The 18203-nt window shown below is 42.3% G+C and overlaps 1 protein-coding gene across 1 annotated transcript in view; it reads left to right on the top strand.

Moving 5' to 3' along the window:
* The first annotated feature begins 336 nt into the window (after nt 1-336).
* MYCBP2 (MYC binding protein 2) overlaps nt 337-18203 on the top strand; it is a 266575-nt gene continuing 248708 nt past the window's right edge. The window contains exon 1 of the mRNA XM_052650329.1: nt 337-784. Within this exon, the coding sequence (XP_052506289.1) occupies nt 486-784 (299 nt within the window). The 5' untranslated portion in view covers nt 337-485. The remainder of the gene's footprint in view (nt 785-18203) is intronic.

Below are 18203 nucleotides of genomic sequence, written 5' to 3'. Positions count from 1 at the left end.
TCTTCCTCAAGCTGCTAGTAAAATCCGGAGAAGTGGACTTTTTCCCGATCCCGCACGCCACCCCGGTCCCACACCCAGTGCCCGGAGGCGGAGGCAGTGGCGGCGGAGAGGGGGTGGGGCGGGAACGGGGGGCCGGAGGGACTGAGCGTGCGCGAGGAGTGGCGCATGCCCAGAGCGGCCGGCCGCTTCCCATTGCGGGTGGCTCCGGCGGTGGCAGCGGAGGCGGCGGCGGGTGCAGCGGCGGCACCGCCTCCTCCTAACACTCCCGTGGTGGCGGGGTTAGATGAGCGGCCCCAGTAGTGGCGAGGGCGGCGCGGGGGGGAGGAGGAGAAGAAGGAGGAGAAGGAGGAGGTCGCTGTCTTTGTAGTCTCAGCTGCTGCGGGAGCGAGAGGCCGCCGCCGGAGCCGTCGTCGTTGGAAAAGGGCTGTGTGTGCGCGCGCGTGTCTGCCTGCCCGGCCCGCGGGGACGAGGCGGCGGCGAGGAGGATGATGTGCGCAGCTACCGCCTCTCCCGCCGCCGCCTCCTCGGGGCCCGGCGGAGACGGATTCTTCCCGGCCGCTACCATCGCTTCCTCCCCGGCGCCGGGGGCGCTGTTCATGCCGCTTCCCGAGGGCTCCTTGGCGGCCGCGGGGCTGGGGCTGGGGTTGCCGGCCCCGGACTCCCGGGGTCACTACCAGCTGCTCCTGTCAGGCCGGGCCCTGGCCGACCGCTACCGGAGGATTTACACAGCTGCGCTCAGTGACAGGGACCAGGGGGGCAGCAGCGCTGGACACCCGGCCTCCAGGTGCGTCTCCGGGTGCCCTTCTTTGCGCCACCATGCTGCATATGCGTCCGTGTGTGTGTGTGTGTGTGTGTGTCTGTCTGTCTCTCTGTCTACATACGTGTTTATCGAGCTGTCTTTCAGCCAGCACTGGATGCTAGATGGTAGAAGCACTTACTGAGAAAGGAGGGTGCGGTGGCAGCAGTTTCTCCTCTTTTAAGTGTGTGTGACTGTCTTTGTTGGGGGGCGAGGGAGGGTGGAAACGGGGAGCGTGCGATGCTAGAAAAGGTGATGGTGCGGGTCGGTTAGGACACGTGTCTGTGTATTGTTGAAGCAGGAGGAGGGCTGAGCGGAGGGTCATGCACGAAGAGAATTTGCAGGAGCGATGAGGGAACTGGCGTGTCCAGTGTCTTTGCCGCAATGGTATTTGCACGTATTTCTCACCCCCCGCCCCATTCCCTCAGGACATTCCATCCTCACCTTTCCTCCTCCCTTAAAAAAAAAATCTGTCTTTCACTAGGGGAGGCAATGGTATCGGTTAAGGATAATGTCATATATATAGGATGAGTTTAGGATAAGACAGGGGATTTCAGTTTACGAGATAGATGCGAAAGGGATACAGATGGAGGTTTTCCCTGGATGTGAAAGGTGTCTGATACAGATTTCTAGAGCTGTACTTTGATAACTAGAGCTTTGGGTCCTCTGGAGACAGGGTTACAGCAGCTCTCGTGGTCTGTTGTCCCATCGGCCATTTCCCTTCATCTTCTGTTCTATTTCCTCAGTTACTTTTCTGCCTTAGACTAGAGGGGGTTTTGTGGGGGAAAAGGGGAAACCTGGAAAACTCCAAAAGGTGACAGCTGGTGTAGTGATCAACTGCCACCAACTAGAACGTTTGAGCAGCTCCTAGAATTTCAAGACTCGGTGCACCTACAGCTCCCTTGGTGGAGGAGATGTGAAATCACTTTCATTTTCTTTTTCTTAAAATGTAGGTGTCTTTTCGCTTAAGTCTCTGCTATTGTTTTCCTGTCCATGCCTTTACATGCCACATACCTTGAAGCATGGTGACTGACTTGTTTCACCAGCTTGGCTTTGGCAGTGATAATTGGGAGCTGGCTTCGTCTTTTTTTCCCCCTCACACCTTCTTGCAGTACATAAGGAAAGCATAGGAGGATTTTTGCTGAACAAGTTAGAGAGTTCACTGTAGGTTTTGAATGTGCAGTTTGTTCGGTAATAACCAGATGTCATTTTCTCTCATATGAGAGGGGCTAGGCTGTGAGTCAGGTATTTGTGGTTGACCAGTGTGGACTGTGGCTCCTGTCCACTGCAGAGAGGTAAACATTTCTTCTGGTCTATATTCTTGTTTATAGGACTGGGACTTTAGTTTTATCATACTGATATAAATGTATATAACTAACTACCCTTGGCTATCTAAATTAAAGGCCGCAATGTCACAAGTCTGTTTCTTGCTAATGTTTTTGAAAATAGCACAAAACCTCAATGGACAGTTTGCTCTAATAATTAGGTGTAATTTTGAGCTGTGAGTCTTTTAATTATGGCACTGTAGGTGTATCTTTACAAACCCCTTTTAAAGAATTTGAATTTATTTCATATGTTGTTTCCAGACTTACGCAATAATTTGTGACTGGCATGTTCCCTGTTTTAGCTTTCTACTACTGTATTCAAGCAGTAATACTGTTTCTTTGTATTTAGAACTGTATAAACAGTTTTAGGCAAAATTAATATAGATTAACCACATATATAAAGTGTATGAATGATTTTTAGTCTTTGGTTTATTTTTGTACAAGCTGTCAGTTAAAATTAGTGAAGAATTAGTTTACGTACTATATTTCAAGAAGTACTCGTGAAACAGGCTTTAAGTTGTATGATATTGCCTTCCAGTGCTTGTTCAGAACATTATTTTAGTTCACATTATTTTTTCTAAGTCATTGCCGGCAACTACTCTTTATTGAGGATTTGCTGAAGAATTAAGTCACATTTCATATTAAATACTAATGGGGAAAGTGGAGCTGGAATTTAGGTTCTGAATGAATGATGTAATTATTGGTATGGGGCACTAGTTGAGATAGAGGAAAAGGTGAAATGTTTCAGAGACAGAATGGAGCAAGAATAGAAGATGAAGTTCTAGTGAAAATCAAGTTTAAAAGTGTGAGAGAAGGGCGACAGTGAAGTAAGGTCAAAAAAGATTTTAAAAAATTAAGAGAACTGTGGCACAGCAGCACCTCTGGTTGGACTGAAAGTCCTCAGCAGGGTTAAATGTTGAAGAAAGTGAGAATACTATCCAGGCCACTGGTGACTTTTGAGGAAGTGGTCAAGATGTGTTTGTAAGAGAGGTGTGGTTAAGAAGTCCATGGGATACTTTAGGGCAATAGGGGGATGTAGGGCTGAGGGAAGGTTATTTGAGTGTGGGAGGGTAGGTGGGAAATGTTCAGTAAGTGGAGGAGGAGAAATTAAAGAAGTGAGAGAGGGGATAATCCTTGGGGGGGGAGTCTAAGGGAGATCTCGGGGACAGATTTAACATGACAGGTGAAGAGGTTAGCCACTAAAAATGTTAGGAGCTAGTCATCCTTTAATATAGAATTGGAGGAGGTACATATTTATAAATCTAAAGACCAGGAGTTTATGAAGAACTGTATCTTTTTTATTTTGGTAATCCTAATGTGTAGCAGAAGTTTTGGCGTCTGTTCTGTAGATATCCAGTACCTGCTTTGTGCCAGGGATTGTTTGAGGTGCTGAAGATGTAGCAGTGAGCAAGATAGACAAGGTCTCTATCCTCTTTGGAATTTTCACTCAAGGAGGGAGAAATAAGCAACTGATCATTTTAGGTTGTGATAAATAGCCGTGGAGGAAATAAAACCGATTTCATGTGACAGACAATTTGTAGTTGAAGGTGATATATTAGGTAGGGTGATCAGGACGGGTCAGGGTTAGTTGACATTTAAGTTGAGTCATAATGATTGGAAGGCAGACCTAGAGGAATAATGTTTTAGGAAAGTACAAAGTCTCTGGTGCAGAAACAAGGTTGTATTCAAGGAACAAAACAAGGCAAGTGCGTTATCAGTCAGTGTTGAATACGTTAGTTACTGAGGATTATGTTTTAGGTGTAGATAGAGAAGTTGAGGGACAGAAGCCTAATGGCATCACTGACTTTGATGGCATTCTAATGAATGCTTGGATTCTGAATCTAGACTGGTTTTAGATCCTGGCTTTGCTACTTTTTAGCTGTGTGACCTTGGGCATATTACATAACTTCTGTGCTTCTGTTTTTTGCTTAAAAAATATTTTTGAGATATAATTGGCATATAACATGGTTTTAGTTGTAGGCGTACAACATAATCATTCCATATTTTGAGGAATGACTACCACATAAAGTCAAGTTAACGTCTATCACCACACATAGTTGAAATTTTTTCTTCTTGAAGTGAAAACTGTTAAGATTTACTCCCTTAGCGACTTTGAAATATACATTCCAGTGTTGTTAACTGTAGTTACCTCCCTGTACATTAAATCCCCATGACTTATTTATTTTATGACTGTAAATTTTTGTTTGTGCCTTTCAACTTCCCTTGCCCATTTTGCCCATCTCCTTACGCGTGCCTCTGGCAACCATGAGTCGGTCCTCTGTATGTAAGAGTTTGGGTTTTGTTTTTGTGTTTTGGTTTTGGTATATTTATCTTTCTCTGTCTGACATATTTTACTTAGCATAATGCCCTCAAGATCCATTCCTGGTCTCACAAGATTTCCCTCTTTTTTGTGGCTGAATAATAGCCCGTTTTAAATTATATCTTCTTTATTCATCCATCAGTGGACATTCAGATTGCTTCTTCGCTATTGTAGATAATTCTGCAGTGAGTGTAGGGATGCAGATATTTTTTCAGGTTAGTGTTTCCTTTTCCTTTGAGTACATTCTCAGGAGTGAAATTGTAGGATCTTATGGTAGTTCTTCCTTTGAATTTGTTGAGGAAGCCCCATATTGTTTTCCATAGTGGCTGTGTCAATTTGCATTCCTACCAACAGTACGCAAGGATTCCCTTTTCTCCACATGCTTGCCAGTACTTTTTATTTCTTGTCTTTTTGATGGTAGTCACTCTAACAGCGTGAAATGATACTTCACTGTAGCTTTGATTTGCATTTTCCTGGTGATTGGTGATACTGAGCATCTTTTATGTACCTGTTGGCTGTTCATATATCTTTCTTTGGAAAAATGTTTATTCAGAGCCTCTTTCCATTTTTAAAGCTGGATTGTTTGTGGGTGTTTGTTTGTTCCTTTTAATTTTTTGATACTGAGGTCTATGAATTCTTATATATAAGATTATATAGTAGCCCTTTATCAATATATGGTTTACAAGTATTTTCTCCCATTTGGTAGGTTACCTTTCCATATTTGTTTTTCCTTTGCTGTGCAGCTTTTTAATTTGATGTAGTCACACTTGTTTGTTTTTGCTTTTGTTTTTTTCTATGTAGAATGGGAATAATAATAATGAGGACTGTATCATAGGTTACATGATTCTGTACATGTAAAGTGCTTGGCACGGTAAGTGCTAATAAATATTAGTTAATGATTTGTGCTGAGAGTGAAGGGACAGATAGAGTTCGGGGACTTAAATAAAAGGCAAAGATCATGTCTTCCTCTTCTGTGCTGGTCTCAGTGACCGACATTACTCTTCCATTTGTTCAGTGACTGAATAAATATATTTTTCTATGAATGAATCAGTGAAAGTTGGAACATTTGCTTGAAGGAAAGGATTGTAAGGAAATGAATAAAGGAATGTTTGATCAGTTCTGAATGTGAATGGCAGTGCGACTTTGATTGCATTTGGGAAGAACTATAGCACAGTGACTAACCTGCCCGGCAGTCAGACTGCCTTAGTTCAGATTTCAGTTCTGCTTTTTGGTCTCTTAAAATGGGCAAGTTAATTAGCATTTCCATGTCTGTTTCTCTACTTATAACCTTTTAGGGTTATTGAAAGAGCATTGTGCCTGGACATGGTAAATGCTCATTAAATGTTAGCTGCCATTGGTGGTGGTCATGGTGTTACTATTACTGTTATTATTAAAATCACGTACTTAAAATTCCAATCAGCATGATGTTGTAAGCTTTTCCACTCAAAAGAGAACTGAAAACAAAACTAGTTGATTCAAGGTTGAAGTGTCCGTGGAGATGAAAGAATAAAAGAAAGTGAAGGTTTTTGGTGACAAAGATTGACCACGTGGTAAAAAGAAAAGTGATCCCAGGAAGGAACTGATAGACTGGGAGATAAAGACGGTCAGGGTATCAGGGTTGAAGTGGTAGAAGAACAGTGTTAGTGGAAACAACAGGGGAGTTTATACTTAAAATGGGAAATTGCTTTTCTTCTCTAAGCTAAACCCATTTACTTCCTTCAGCTTTATCTCTTTTTCTTGTTAGAAATGCTATTTGAGCCCATCCTTCACATGCATGGGATTTTGGTTATAAGAGGTTAATCCAACACAGATTCTGATATTAATACTTGGTGCTAACCATTGGCCCTATAAAAATTTGTAAGACAGTTTCCACCTGAGTTTATTTTCTGGATGGGAGTGAAAGATACAAAGGCAGGTAGTCATAAAAGTGTTAAATGACTAAGAAAGCATAGCCTGTTATGACAAAGGGATAGTTTATTGAGCTGGTGCAGAAACATGAGCAAGAAGGTGAGAAAGCACAGTTTGTGTGTAAGTAATGTTAAAAATTCTGTTAGAGCTACAATATAGATGATTTTTCATGAGGGAGAGGAATGGGAATTCATTCTGGAAATGGAGCCTTTGGTCAGAGGGTAAGGCAGCTTGAACTACCAGGTAAGAGTTCAGTTTTATTCAGTAGACACTGATAGTTTTGAGCTGTGAAGAAACATTATTGTAGGAGTGTTATTGGAAGTGATTCAGGGTTGAGTCAGTGTATTTGTGGATATGTAGTAATTTGCTTCATGTAGCTGTTGTATCTGTGGAATCCTATACAAACACGTGTTAAGGCAAAAGTTGCTCTATTGGCATATAAGTAGGTAGAAGTATGAAATGAATTCATTTCTTAGCTCACGAGAAAATCTTGCCTTTGGGCTTAAAAAGAAAATAAAATGTTAATTTAAAACTAGTTTTGCATTTTAAAACATCAACAGAATAGTTACAATAGTCTCACTTTTTTTTTTTCAAGAGTAAATACTCAGGTTTTGGGAGGAGGGGTCTTGTTAATCAAGATTTAATTTACATATAATAAAATTTACCCTTTTGTACATGTCCATTTGAAGAGTCTTAGAACCATCACAGTCAAGTATAGAATATGTACATCACTCTAAAAAGTTTAACTCCCTTTTCCTCCCCCTAGCTACTGGCCACTACAGACCAGTTTTCTGTATTTCACTAATTTTCTGTATTTCACTGTATTTCTGTATTTCACTATATTTTACCTTTTCTGAAATGTCTTATAAATCTCACTCCTTAAGGGCAGGATCCTCTCTCTGTCATCTGTCCCTGTATTTCCTATAAGTGGAAATTAGGCTTTAACGCTTCAGTAGGTTTCAGTTAGACGTTTTCTGGGCAAGAATATTTTGTGTATAATGCTGAGTACTGCACATTGTGTCCCATCCAGCGGTTTTCATGTCTCATTGTTTGGTAATTCTCAGTCTGGCCACCTGAATTACTTGGGTACCCACTAGATCTCTTTTTCTGTATGTGTATGCTTCTTCCATTTGCAGTAAGCAGTTAATCGTGGGTAATAACGTTGACACACTGGATATCTTCCACCTAATGGTTTTAGCATCCTGTGATAATCCTTGACTGAGTCAGTTTCATTAGGGGCTTCAAAATGATGATTTTTATAATTCTGTTAAAGTAGAATTTGGTAGCTGATGCTCTTCTGCAACGCACTCCAGTGTTCTTGCCTGGAGAATCCCAGGGACGAGGGAGCCTGGTGCCGTCTATGGGGTCACACAGAGTCGGACACGACTGAAGCGACTTAGCAGCAGCAGCAGCAGCAGCAGCAGCAGCAGCAGCATCTCTTCTGCAAAGAATTTTCCCTTATCAACTAACTGGTTGTAAGCTTAGTTTCTCCTAAGAAAGCAGGGTAGATGATTGATTTTCTCCCGTCATTAGCCGAATTGGTGATAGTAGTCAAACAGTGGTGTGGTAGGTGCTGCAGTTCATCACCCAGGTATCTTGGTTCAGGGACAGGCTCCCCCAGCCATTGAGAATAGTGGCTGCTAAAATCTACCGCAACTGAGTCCCCAGATTGCTCTGAGCCAACAGAGCTGCTTCCCTCAAAGTCACTTTTCTTCTTCCAGGCCAGCCTGCATCCAGTGCCTGTTCTCTGTGGGGCTGTAAATGCCTGGCCCTTCAGGTAGGACAACTTTGAAGATCCATCCCAACTCCAGAGCTCCCCATGGATTGGCTCAGGCTTTCCTGTGACAGTGTTTCAATTCACCTCCTGCCTCTGTTTAGTCTCATTTCCTCTACCCTCCCACAGTTGTTGATGTGCAGAGTATTTTTCAATACTTGGGGTGTGCAAATCTCCATTTCAGAGTCTTTTTCTTTGGCATCCTTACCCAAGACAGCTTTGACAGCAGCGGTCTGAGGAAGTAGTTTCTAAAATGGGATTTTGGAGCTACACTTACCTGCTGGCTAGCTGGCAGTAAAGAACCCACGGCAGGTTGTAGATGAAGCCTGGTACTGGTAACCCTTGGCATGTACTGTAGCTGTGCACCTGCTTAAACTTTCACTGGTGGTAAGGTGGAGTGGGATTCCTGTAGAAGAGACTGTATTGGTGGGTACAGTATCTTAGGCTTGTGAGATGTTTAGGGAAGTTCTTAATTATAAGGATGGTGGTGTCACATGACTGGTGAGTGACTCTGAGAAAGACCGTGAAAGACTGAAGGTAACTAGGAGCAAAATTAGAGAGTTAGGTGATTACTTTCTTTGGCATCATGTAAAGAAACTCATCTTCTGCAGTAGGAGGAAAGAAAAGCTAAAGATTAGACCCAAGATTTAGTTGCAAAGGTAGCAGAACTCCAGGGTGGGTTGCTTTCTCAGAAAGTCTGCTAGGCCAACATCTGTGCTTTGGTTAGGAAGAAATGGGACCCCGGCTTTTAAGATGGGACATCTTGAGTTGATGCACTGGACAGCCAGTTGAAACCTTGAAACCCCCAATTCCTCTGAACCCTCTGAGCCTACAGAAGTGGTCTTCTCCCAGCTAGAGGGTAGTTGCTTGGAGATTATGCTGCCCCTACTGCTTGCCTCCTCTCCTCTCCCCTGCTGCTTATCACCAAGCCAGTAACTAGAGTTAAGTCAGAGCAAAACCTCCTGGGAGATGCTGGGCCTGCTGAGGAGGAGAGGGACTAAGGTGCGCATGTGCACACGCACACACGAAGAGTGAGTCCCAAACTGTGCAGAGGCACCCCCCAACTCCATCAGACACACAAGAATACGATGGGCTATTTCAGAAGTTTAAGGAAACACAGAAATGTCAGTCACAAACTACTCCCTTGAGGTAGCTCATGGTTTTGACATTAGATCGTGTTTCACTCATTTCCATGATGTCTTATCTTTTTTGAAGCTGAAGTTTTGTTATTTGCTGTGATACAAAGAAGGTGCTTCCCAGGTGGCTCAGTGGTAAAGAATCTGCCTGCAGTGCAGGAGCCACAGGAAATGTGGGTTCAATCCCTGGGTCAGGAAGATCCTTGGAGGAGGAAATGGCAGCCCACTCCTGTATACTTGCCAGGATAATCCCACGGATGGAGGGTCCTGGCAGGCTATAGTCCATGAGGTCACAAAGGTTGGATACGACTGAACATGCATGCACACATGTGATACACATAAATTTCTACACAAAAAGCAGTGTCGAACAGAAAAAGAGGGTGGCCTGTTCAATCTGCACAAGTTTGACAAGTTGTGCAGGACCCAGCCAGTGCATTGTGCAATTACTGAGTAATTGTGGCTATTTAAGAATGAAATATAGTATTTTTCTTTTTAAGTTTATGTGTATTATTTTTTCATATGGCTACTAAGTTGTTAGAATATAGATTCTTATTATTTGGTTTTCATTAATAATAATTAGGTATTCCTTTTGGTCTACAAAGTGTTGTGGAAAAATTACTGATAATGACTGTGCAAGGGCCCAATAATGGACTTCTGTTTGTCAGCTGAGCTGATGAATGTCCAGCTCAACAGTAACAGAGACTACCCTCCCTTCAAGGAAAGCAGCCAGTCCTTGTGCCTTGGAAAGGACTGTGATTTATTTTGACTGAATTTGACGGATATTCTGAGTATATTTCCCTTTCCAGCTTGTAGGGATTCAACTAGCGCTGCTGTTTGAGGGCCTGTAGAGTGGTCCATCAGCACAAGGTGCCACATAAGATTGTTTCCAAGCGAAGGACCTGCTTTTAGCACATGGATCCCACAGATCCATTTGTCCCATTATGCCTCATAACCACCCAGAAGCTGCTGACCGATAGAGCAGTAAGATGGTCAGGGTGGCACAGCTGAGGATGAGCGTGAATCCTCCAGTGTTCCCAGTAGGAAGAACACATGGAAATTGGGATGCCTCTACTTAGTATCAGTGATCCCCTGGGGAATTTATGCTTCCCGTCTCTGTAGCTCTAAACACTGGTCAGAAGGGAAATATTTTCAGCAGAGTCACTGTAAGAGTCCTCATACTAAGGCACAGCTGCTGTGGGACTTGGTGCTCCTTTTCTGAGATAAGCAGTCACCATTTGGACAGGGTAAAGGTACGTGATTATCTGGAGGAGGCAGGGCTGTGGTTTTGCAGTGGAGCGTGGAGTTTGGCACACTCTGCTGTGTCACACTCTTAAGTGTTCTATTGGCTGTTTATTGGTACTTCCTTTTCCAACTTTTGTGGAATGTGGACACGAGAAAGGCCGGATGGCCACCTCACAGGATCAGTCAGAATTTCTGGTCCAGCAGAGATTCTACCCCAAGACGAAGGGAATCCAGGATGACTTACAAAGAAGAGGTTGTGACTATAAGTTTTGGCCTTGAAACCAGTGGTGGAGGCTCTAGTTTGTCCTACAATACTTTACTTCCTCTGGAAAGTTTCTCCAGGAAATGAAACTAAGCAGAATTCTCCAGGAGCGTTATCCAGAATTTATTTAAAGCAAGTGAATGGTAGTAGTATAATAGGTGAACTGTAGGGGATGCTGTGGACTAAATTTTATTTGTAGATTCTGTGGGATGTTCTGTATAATCACATCATCATTCTTTCTGATCTCTAGGTAACCGTGTACTCCCTGCACCTTTATTCCAATGACAAGAACCTTTCTACTTCTGTGTAGAAATGATAGTTGTATCCTTCCTTGTTCCTAATCTAAGGGAGAAACAACGACAAATCAGTCTTTTGGTCTTTCACTGTTAAGTGTAATATTAGCTGTAGATGTTTTGATAGCCTTTGCCAATGTGAGGAAGTATTTTACTCTCCTATTTTGCTTATAGTTTTTATTGTAAATGTGTATTGAATTTTGTCAAATATTTTTATGTATTTATTGCTACCATAAAGATAATAAAAGGAAAAAGTAAATTAATACATTTTTGAAAATTAAGTCAACCTTGCATTCCTGGGATAAAACTTTGTATGTGATATATTGTTGAATTTGATTTGTTTCTTTGTTAAGAATTTTGGGGTTTGTATTCATGAAGGATATTGTTTTGTAATCTTTTTTTTTTGTAATACCTTTGTCAGGTTTTTGTATTATAGTTATCCTTGTCACTTCTCTTCTGTATTTTTTAAGAGGTTTCATGGGATTGAATATTTGATAGAATTCACTGAGGGTACCATCTGGTCTTGGAATTCTGTTTGGGGGAAGATTTTACAGATTCATTTTTTAAAACAGATACAGGGATATTCAGATTTTTTGTTGTTGTTATTTCTCGTAAATTTTGGTAACTTTTTCTCGAGAGAGTTGTCCTTTTATCTGAATTCTTGAAATTTTTGGCATGAAGTTGTTTATAGCATTCTTTTTATAATCCTCTAATGTCTGTGGGGTCTGTGGTGATAATCCCTTTATCATTCCTCATGTTTATCGTTTCTCTTTTTCCCTTGCTTAGCTAGAAGTTTGTCATTTCTTAAGTTCAAAGAATCAACTTTTGACTTTATTAATTTTTTCTACTACTGGTTTATTTTCTGTTTCATTGACTTTCCTCTTATTGTAATTTCTTCTATTTTACCATGCTGTTTCTCTTTTTTTTAGTTTGTTAAGATGGAATCTTAGATCATTGATTTTAGATTTTTCTCTTCTAATATGAGTATTTAAAGTGTTGAATTTTTATCTAAGCACATCTTTAGCTGGATCCCACAAATTTTGATATTCAGTATATTCTTTGTTATTTAGTTTAAAATATTTTCTAAGTTTCTTTGTAATTTCATCTTTGATTCATGCATTGTGTGTGCGCTAAGTTGCTTCATTTGTCCGATTCTGTGCGACACTATGGGCTGTAGCCCCCCAGGCTCCTTTGTTCATGGGGATTCTCTAGGCAACAGTACTGGGGTGGGTTGCCATTTCCTCCTCCAGGGGATCTTCCCAACTCAGGGATCGAACCCACGTCTCTTCTGTCTCCAGCATTGGCAGTTGGGTTATTTACCACTAGTGTCACCTGGGAAGCCTGATTCATGCATTACTTAGAATTATTTTATATAACCCTCAGTTCAGTTCAGTCGCTCAGTCGTGTCTGACTCTTTGCGACCCCATGAATCACAGCACGCCAGACCTCCCTGTCCATCACCAACTCCCGGAGTTCACTCAGATTCATGTCCATCGAGTCGGTGTTGCCATCCAGCCATCTCATCCTCTGTCGTCCCCTTCTTCTCCTGCCCCCAATCCCTCCTAGCATCAGAGTCTTTTCCAATGAGTCAACTCTTCGCATGAGGTGGCCAAAGTACTGGAGCTTCAGCTTTAGCATCATTCCTTCCAAAGAAATCCCAGGGCTGATCTCCTTCAGAATGGACTGGTTGGATCTCCTTGCAGTCCAAGGGACTCGCGAGAGTCTTCTCCAACACCACAGTTCAAAAGCATCAATTCTTCGGTGCTCAGCCTTCTTCACAGTCCAACTCTCACATCCATACATGACTACTGGAAAAACCATAGCCTTGACTAGACGGACCTTAGTCGGCAAACTAATGTCTCTGCTTTTGAATATGCTATCTAGGTTGGTCATAACTTTCCTCCCAAGGAGTAAGTGTCTTTTAATTTCATGGCTGCAGTCACCATCTGCAGTGATTTTGAAGCCCCCAAAAATAAAGTCTGACACTGTTTCCACTGTTTCCCCATCTATTTGCCATGAAGTGATGGGACCGGATGCCATAATCTTTGTTTTCTGAATGTTGAGCATTAAGCCAACTTTTTCACTCTCCTCTTTCACTTTCATCAAGAGGCTTTTTAGTTCCTCTTCACTTTCTGCCATACGGGTGGTGTCATCTGCATATCTGAGGTTATTGATATTTCTCCTGGCAATCTTGATTCCAGCTTTTGCTTCTTCCAGCCCAGCGTTTCTCATGATGTACTCTGCATAGAAGTTAAATAAGCAGGGTGACAATATACAGCCTTGTCATACTCCTTTTCCTATTTGGAACCAGTCTGTTGTTCCATGTCCAGTTCTAACTGTTGCTTCCTGACCTGCATACAGATTTCTCAAGAGGCAGGTCAGGTGGTCTGCTCATGCTCCAGTGAGTCAGTTCTTTGCATCAGGTGGCCAGAGTATTGGAGTTTCAGCTTCAGCATCAGTCCTTCCAACGAATATTTGGGACTGATTTCCTTTAGGACTGACTGGTTTGATCTCCTTGCAGTCCAAGGGACTCTCAAGAGTCGTCTTTTCAGACTTATCAGGCTTACTATTTTCCTGGTAATTTTTTTTCCTGTCCATTTTTTATTTTTTATAGTTTTATTTATTAAATTTTTTGGCTGTGCTGGGTATTCATTGCTGCACAGGCTTTTCTCTTGCTGCTGTGCAGGCTCTTTTCTGGTTGTGTTAAATGGGGGCTGGCTACTCTGTAGTTGCGATGTGTGGGCTCCTCATTGTGGTGGCTCCTCTTGTTGCAGAGCACAGGCTCTAGGCGTGCAGGCTTCACTAGTTGCAGCACACGGGCTGAGTAGTCGGGGCCCCCAGACTCGAGAGCACAGCTTCAGTAGCCGTGGCACATGAACCTAGCTGCTCCACCACGTGTGGGATCTTCCAGATCAGGGGCAGAACCTATGTCTTCTGCCTTGCCTGGCGGATTCTTTGCCTCTGATCCATCAGGGAAACTCTGTCCATTTACTTTCGATCTGTCTATATTTTTATATTTAAACTTTCTCTCCTTTGAGCAGTACAGGTAGGATTTTGCCTTTTTTTTAAAATCTGTCAATCTTTGCCTTTTATTTGGAGAGTTTAACCATTAATATTTAATGTAATTAATAATTGGTATGATTGACTTTAGGTGTACCATTTTATTGTCTTCTGTTTCCCTCTGGTTTTCATTCCTTTCTTGTCCCTTTTCTATCTTCTTTTGGATTATTCTTTAGTATCTATTTTAATGTATCCTTTGGACTTTGGGGCTATATCTTTTGGTATTAATTTTTAATCCCTAGGGATTACAATATAGATACCTAACCTTTCACAGCCTACTGAGAGTTACTGTTGTACTGCTTCACATAAAATAGAGACATCTTACAACCATACAGAAGCTTTTTTTTTACCCCCTCTGCTATACTTCACTCCCTCCTTTATGTTAATGTTGTCACATGTGTTATGACTGCATACTTTGAAAACCTCACCATACAATATTATAATTTTTGTTAATAGTCATACGTATTTTAAAGAACTTAAAGGAAAAAAGGTATTTTATATTTGCCTATATATTTATTATTTTTGTTATTCTTCCTTCATTCCTGAATAAGCTGCATTTCCTTTCAGCTTAAGGTACTTGCTTTAGCGTTTTCTTGTGGAGTAGTCTACTGGGGATAAATTCTCTTTGTTTTTCTTCATCTGAGCATGTCTTTATGTTGCTTTGATTTCTAAAGGATATTTTCAGTGAACACAGAATTGAGTAAAAGCTTGTTTCCTTTTAGCATTTTCATGATGTTGTTCCACCATCTTTTTACCATTATGATTTCTGAACTACTGGCCTTTAGTAGTTCAAAATTTTTTCCCTTTTATGTAATATGTCATTTTTCTTTATCTGCTTTCAAGAATTTCTCTTTTGTTTTTGGTTTTCAGCAGTTTGATTTGATGTATCTAGTGATTATTTTCTTTGAATTTCTCCTTTTTGGAGAATGCTCAGTTTCTTGAATCAGTAAATTTGTCTTTTACTAAATTTGGGTTTTTTTTTTTTCTTTCTTTTTTTAATGAACAACAGACATTACTTCTCACAGTTCTGGAGGCTAGAAGTCCAAAATCAAGGCAGCAGCATGACCTGAACCTTCTTCTGAACCTGAACCTTCTTTCTGGTTTATAGTCAGCGCCTTCTGGCTTTGTCCTCACTTGTGAGGGTAGGGACCTCTCTGGTGCCTGTTTTATAAGGACACTAATCCTATTCTTCCTTTTTTTTTTTCTCCCACCTGCAAAGTAGCAACACAGCTATTCTAGCCATCAAACACAGGGCCCTAGCCACAGTGCTCACACATATGCACGTTAATCACAGGTTTCAATCCACAAAGGTAGACATGCAAACCGTGTAACTTGCTCCCCTGCCCTCCAGCCCTGCCAAATAACTAAGCTTAGAACTGCAGGAGCCCCAGCTCAGCTTAGAGGAATCCTGTTTTCAGTCCATTCAGATCATCTGTTATTCCAAGGTGTCTTCATCTCATCTCTGGCTCCCCACCAGGAACCAGAAACATTGGAGCTGAGGGGAGCTTGTGGCCCACAGTCGTCATCTCGCTCATGCTCTGCAGAAACCTCCAGATTCCTCTCTGGCCTTCCAGCATTACCCATCTAGATCGTGCTACAGCCGCCTTGCCTGCAGACTTGGGCCATGTCTTGCCACAGTTGTGCTCTTTCCAACAGCCAGAGGAAGCCATTCGGCAGTGGGGCTGCAGCTTCTTGTACACTGTGCTGTAAGGGAGGGCCTCTGAGCCTGCAGCCTTTGCCGCCTGCCGCTGCCACCCCTCATTGGGCACAGAGCAGTGCAGGGAATCTTGCTGTCCTCTGCCCTGCCGCCAGGCTCCGCCATTGCTGCTCGCTCTTGGATGCCCACGTCTCCCATTCCCTCTACCCGTGATACAGGCCAGGGGCCCAGAGTGCCTTCTTAAGGTCACCGCCACGTCCTCCTCCTCTGCTTTCATCACTCTCTCCTCCTTTCCCTTGAAGAAGGAAATGGCCACCCACTCCAGTATTCTTGCCTGGAGAAGCTCATGGACAGAGGAGCCTGACGGGCTACAGTCCACGGGGTTGCAAGAGTTGGACACGACTTAGTGACTAAACCACTGCCCTCTTTCCCTGACTCTGAGTGATCGTGGAAGTTAAACCTTGTAGCCCATCTGTCTGCCGGCTATCCTTCCCTGAGGCCATTCACCCAAGGCCCTGCCTACTTCCTGAGTGTAAAGAAGTCACAGGACACCTGGAATTACTCAGAATGAGAACACTTTTGCAGTGGAGCTGTGAGACTCGTGAAGCCCTCTGACATGGAATCATTTTCTCTCTTTTCTGTGTACAGGCTTAACTCTGTGACAGGGTGGTAGAATGCTGTGTGTGCCTACATTTGTGACCTAAAGATGACCTATGGAGGTGGTCACTTTACAGTGCTGTAGATGGAATCAGTGACATGAATATGGGCTATAAACCTTTTTCTAGGTCTAAGCTGTCTTTAACTAGCTCATGAGCCTCTTACTGTCTCAGTGATGTAAGGTCATCATTTTAATTTTTTTAGTTACTGTATGATGCTTCATTTGGTGGTGTCCCTAATTATACATCACTGTGGATCACTTAAACTTGGGGAAATAGTTTTTAGTTTTAAAACTAAAATTTGTATTTTTTTTCTTGTAAAATACGTATTTTTTCTTCTCCTTCCCTCATTCTTAGGCTGCCAACTATCCCTAAAGAGACCAGCTCTATCAGTCTGCCCCATCCTAATTAGCAGATTCTAGCCTGCTATGATGGAGAAGGAAATAGCAACCCACTCCAGTACTCTTTGCCTGGAAAATCCCATGGACAGAGGAGCCTGGTGGGCTGCTGTCTGTGAGGTTGCACAGAGTCAGACACGACTGAAGCAACTTAGCAGCAGCAGCAGTAGCAGCCTGCTATGAAATTAGAAAGTGAGCCATCATCTGTATTATTAGAATCGTGTCTGAGACTCAGTGAGTCCTGCATTAGAATCTGATTGTAGGGACTTGGTGGTGCCTATTTTGGTCACTCAGGGGCATTTATTTGGATTTACTTGGTTGTTTGGTCTTGTTTTTTTTTTTTTTTTAATCTAGGAGATGTTGTATTTCCCAGATACTGGACCTCCCTCTCTCAATTTCCTTTTGTCTCCTGCTAAAAGGCTTCCACTTACCTACTTGCCTCTCACTGGACACAGAGACCCAGGCTGCCCCACACATTCTCTTTTCCTCCAGCTTCCTTCACTCCCAACAGCCAGCATCGTCTTCAGCTGCTTGGGCTGGCCATTGTCACCAGGATTTCTCCTCATTCTCACCGCGTACATTCTGATCAGAAAGGGTGCTGCCCGCCTCACACGGTCAGGAGGATCTGGAGTCCAAGAACTCGGAGTGTATTTCCCTCTGCCTTTGGATCAGGTGTCATCTGCAGATATGAAAGGAATCTTGTTCTTGTACCTTTATTAAGTATGTTCAGTATTTGAAACCCTTTAAAGAAACTTCTTAATATTTAGATACATTAAAGGTTTTTTGTTTCTGCCGTTAACTGTTTCAGTCCTGTGTTCTTTTTTTCTTATATTTTTATTGAGATATGTATGGTTGTATCAGGTATACGGCATAATGATTTGGCTTATTACATACATCAAATGAAATGATTACCACAGTAAATTTAGTGAACATCCATCATCTCATAGGTACAAAAATTTAAAAAAAAAATTTCCCCTTTGATGAAAACTCGTAGGATTTACTCTTCTGTTGTTCTTCAAAGAGGATCATGCTGATCAGTGTCCACTCATGCTCATGTGTGGTCATGTCTGACTCTCTGACCCCATGGACTGCAGCCCACCAGGCTCCTCTGTCCATGGGATTTTCCAGGCAAGAATATTGGAGCGGATTGCCATTTCCTCCAGGGCCTATTCTTTTTTTTTTTTAATTGAAGTATAACAATGTTGTGTTAATTTCTGCTGTATTGCAAAGTGGTTCAGTTATACATGTATATAGCTTAATTTTTTTTACTATTTTCCATTTGGTTTGTCACAGGATACTGACTATAGGTCTCTGTGCCATATCGTATGACCTTGTTGTTTATCCCATAATATAATAGCTTATATCTGCTGACCGCA

Source organism: Budorcas taxicolor, chromosome 12 (assembly GCF_023091745.1).
Source record: "Budorcas taxicolor isolate Tak-1 chromosome 12, Takin1.1, whole genome shotgun sequence".
NCBI lineage: Eukaryota > Metazoa > Chordata > Mammalia > Artiodactyla > Bovidae > Budorcas > Budorcas taxicolor.
This window is presented reverse-complemented; position numbering and strand designations above follow the sequence as displayed.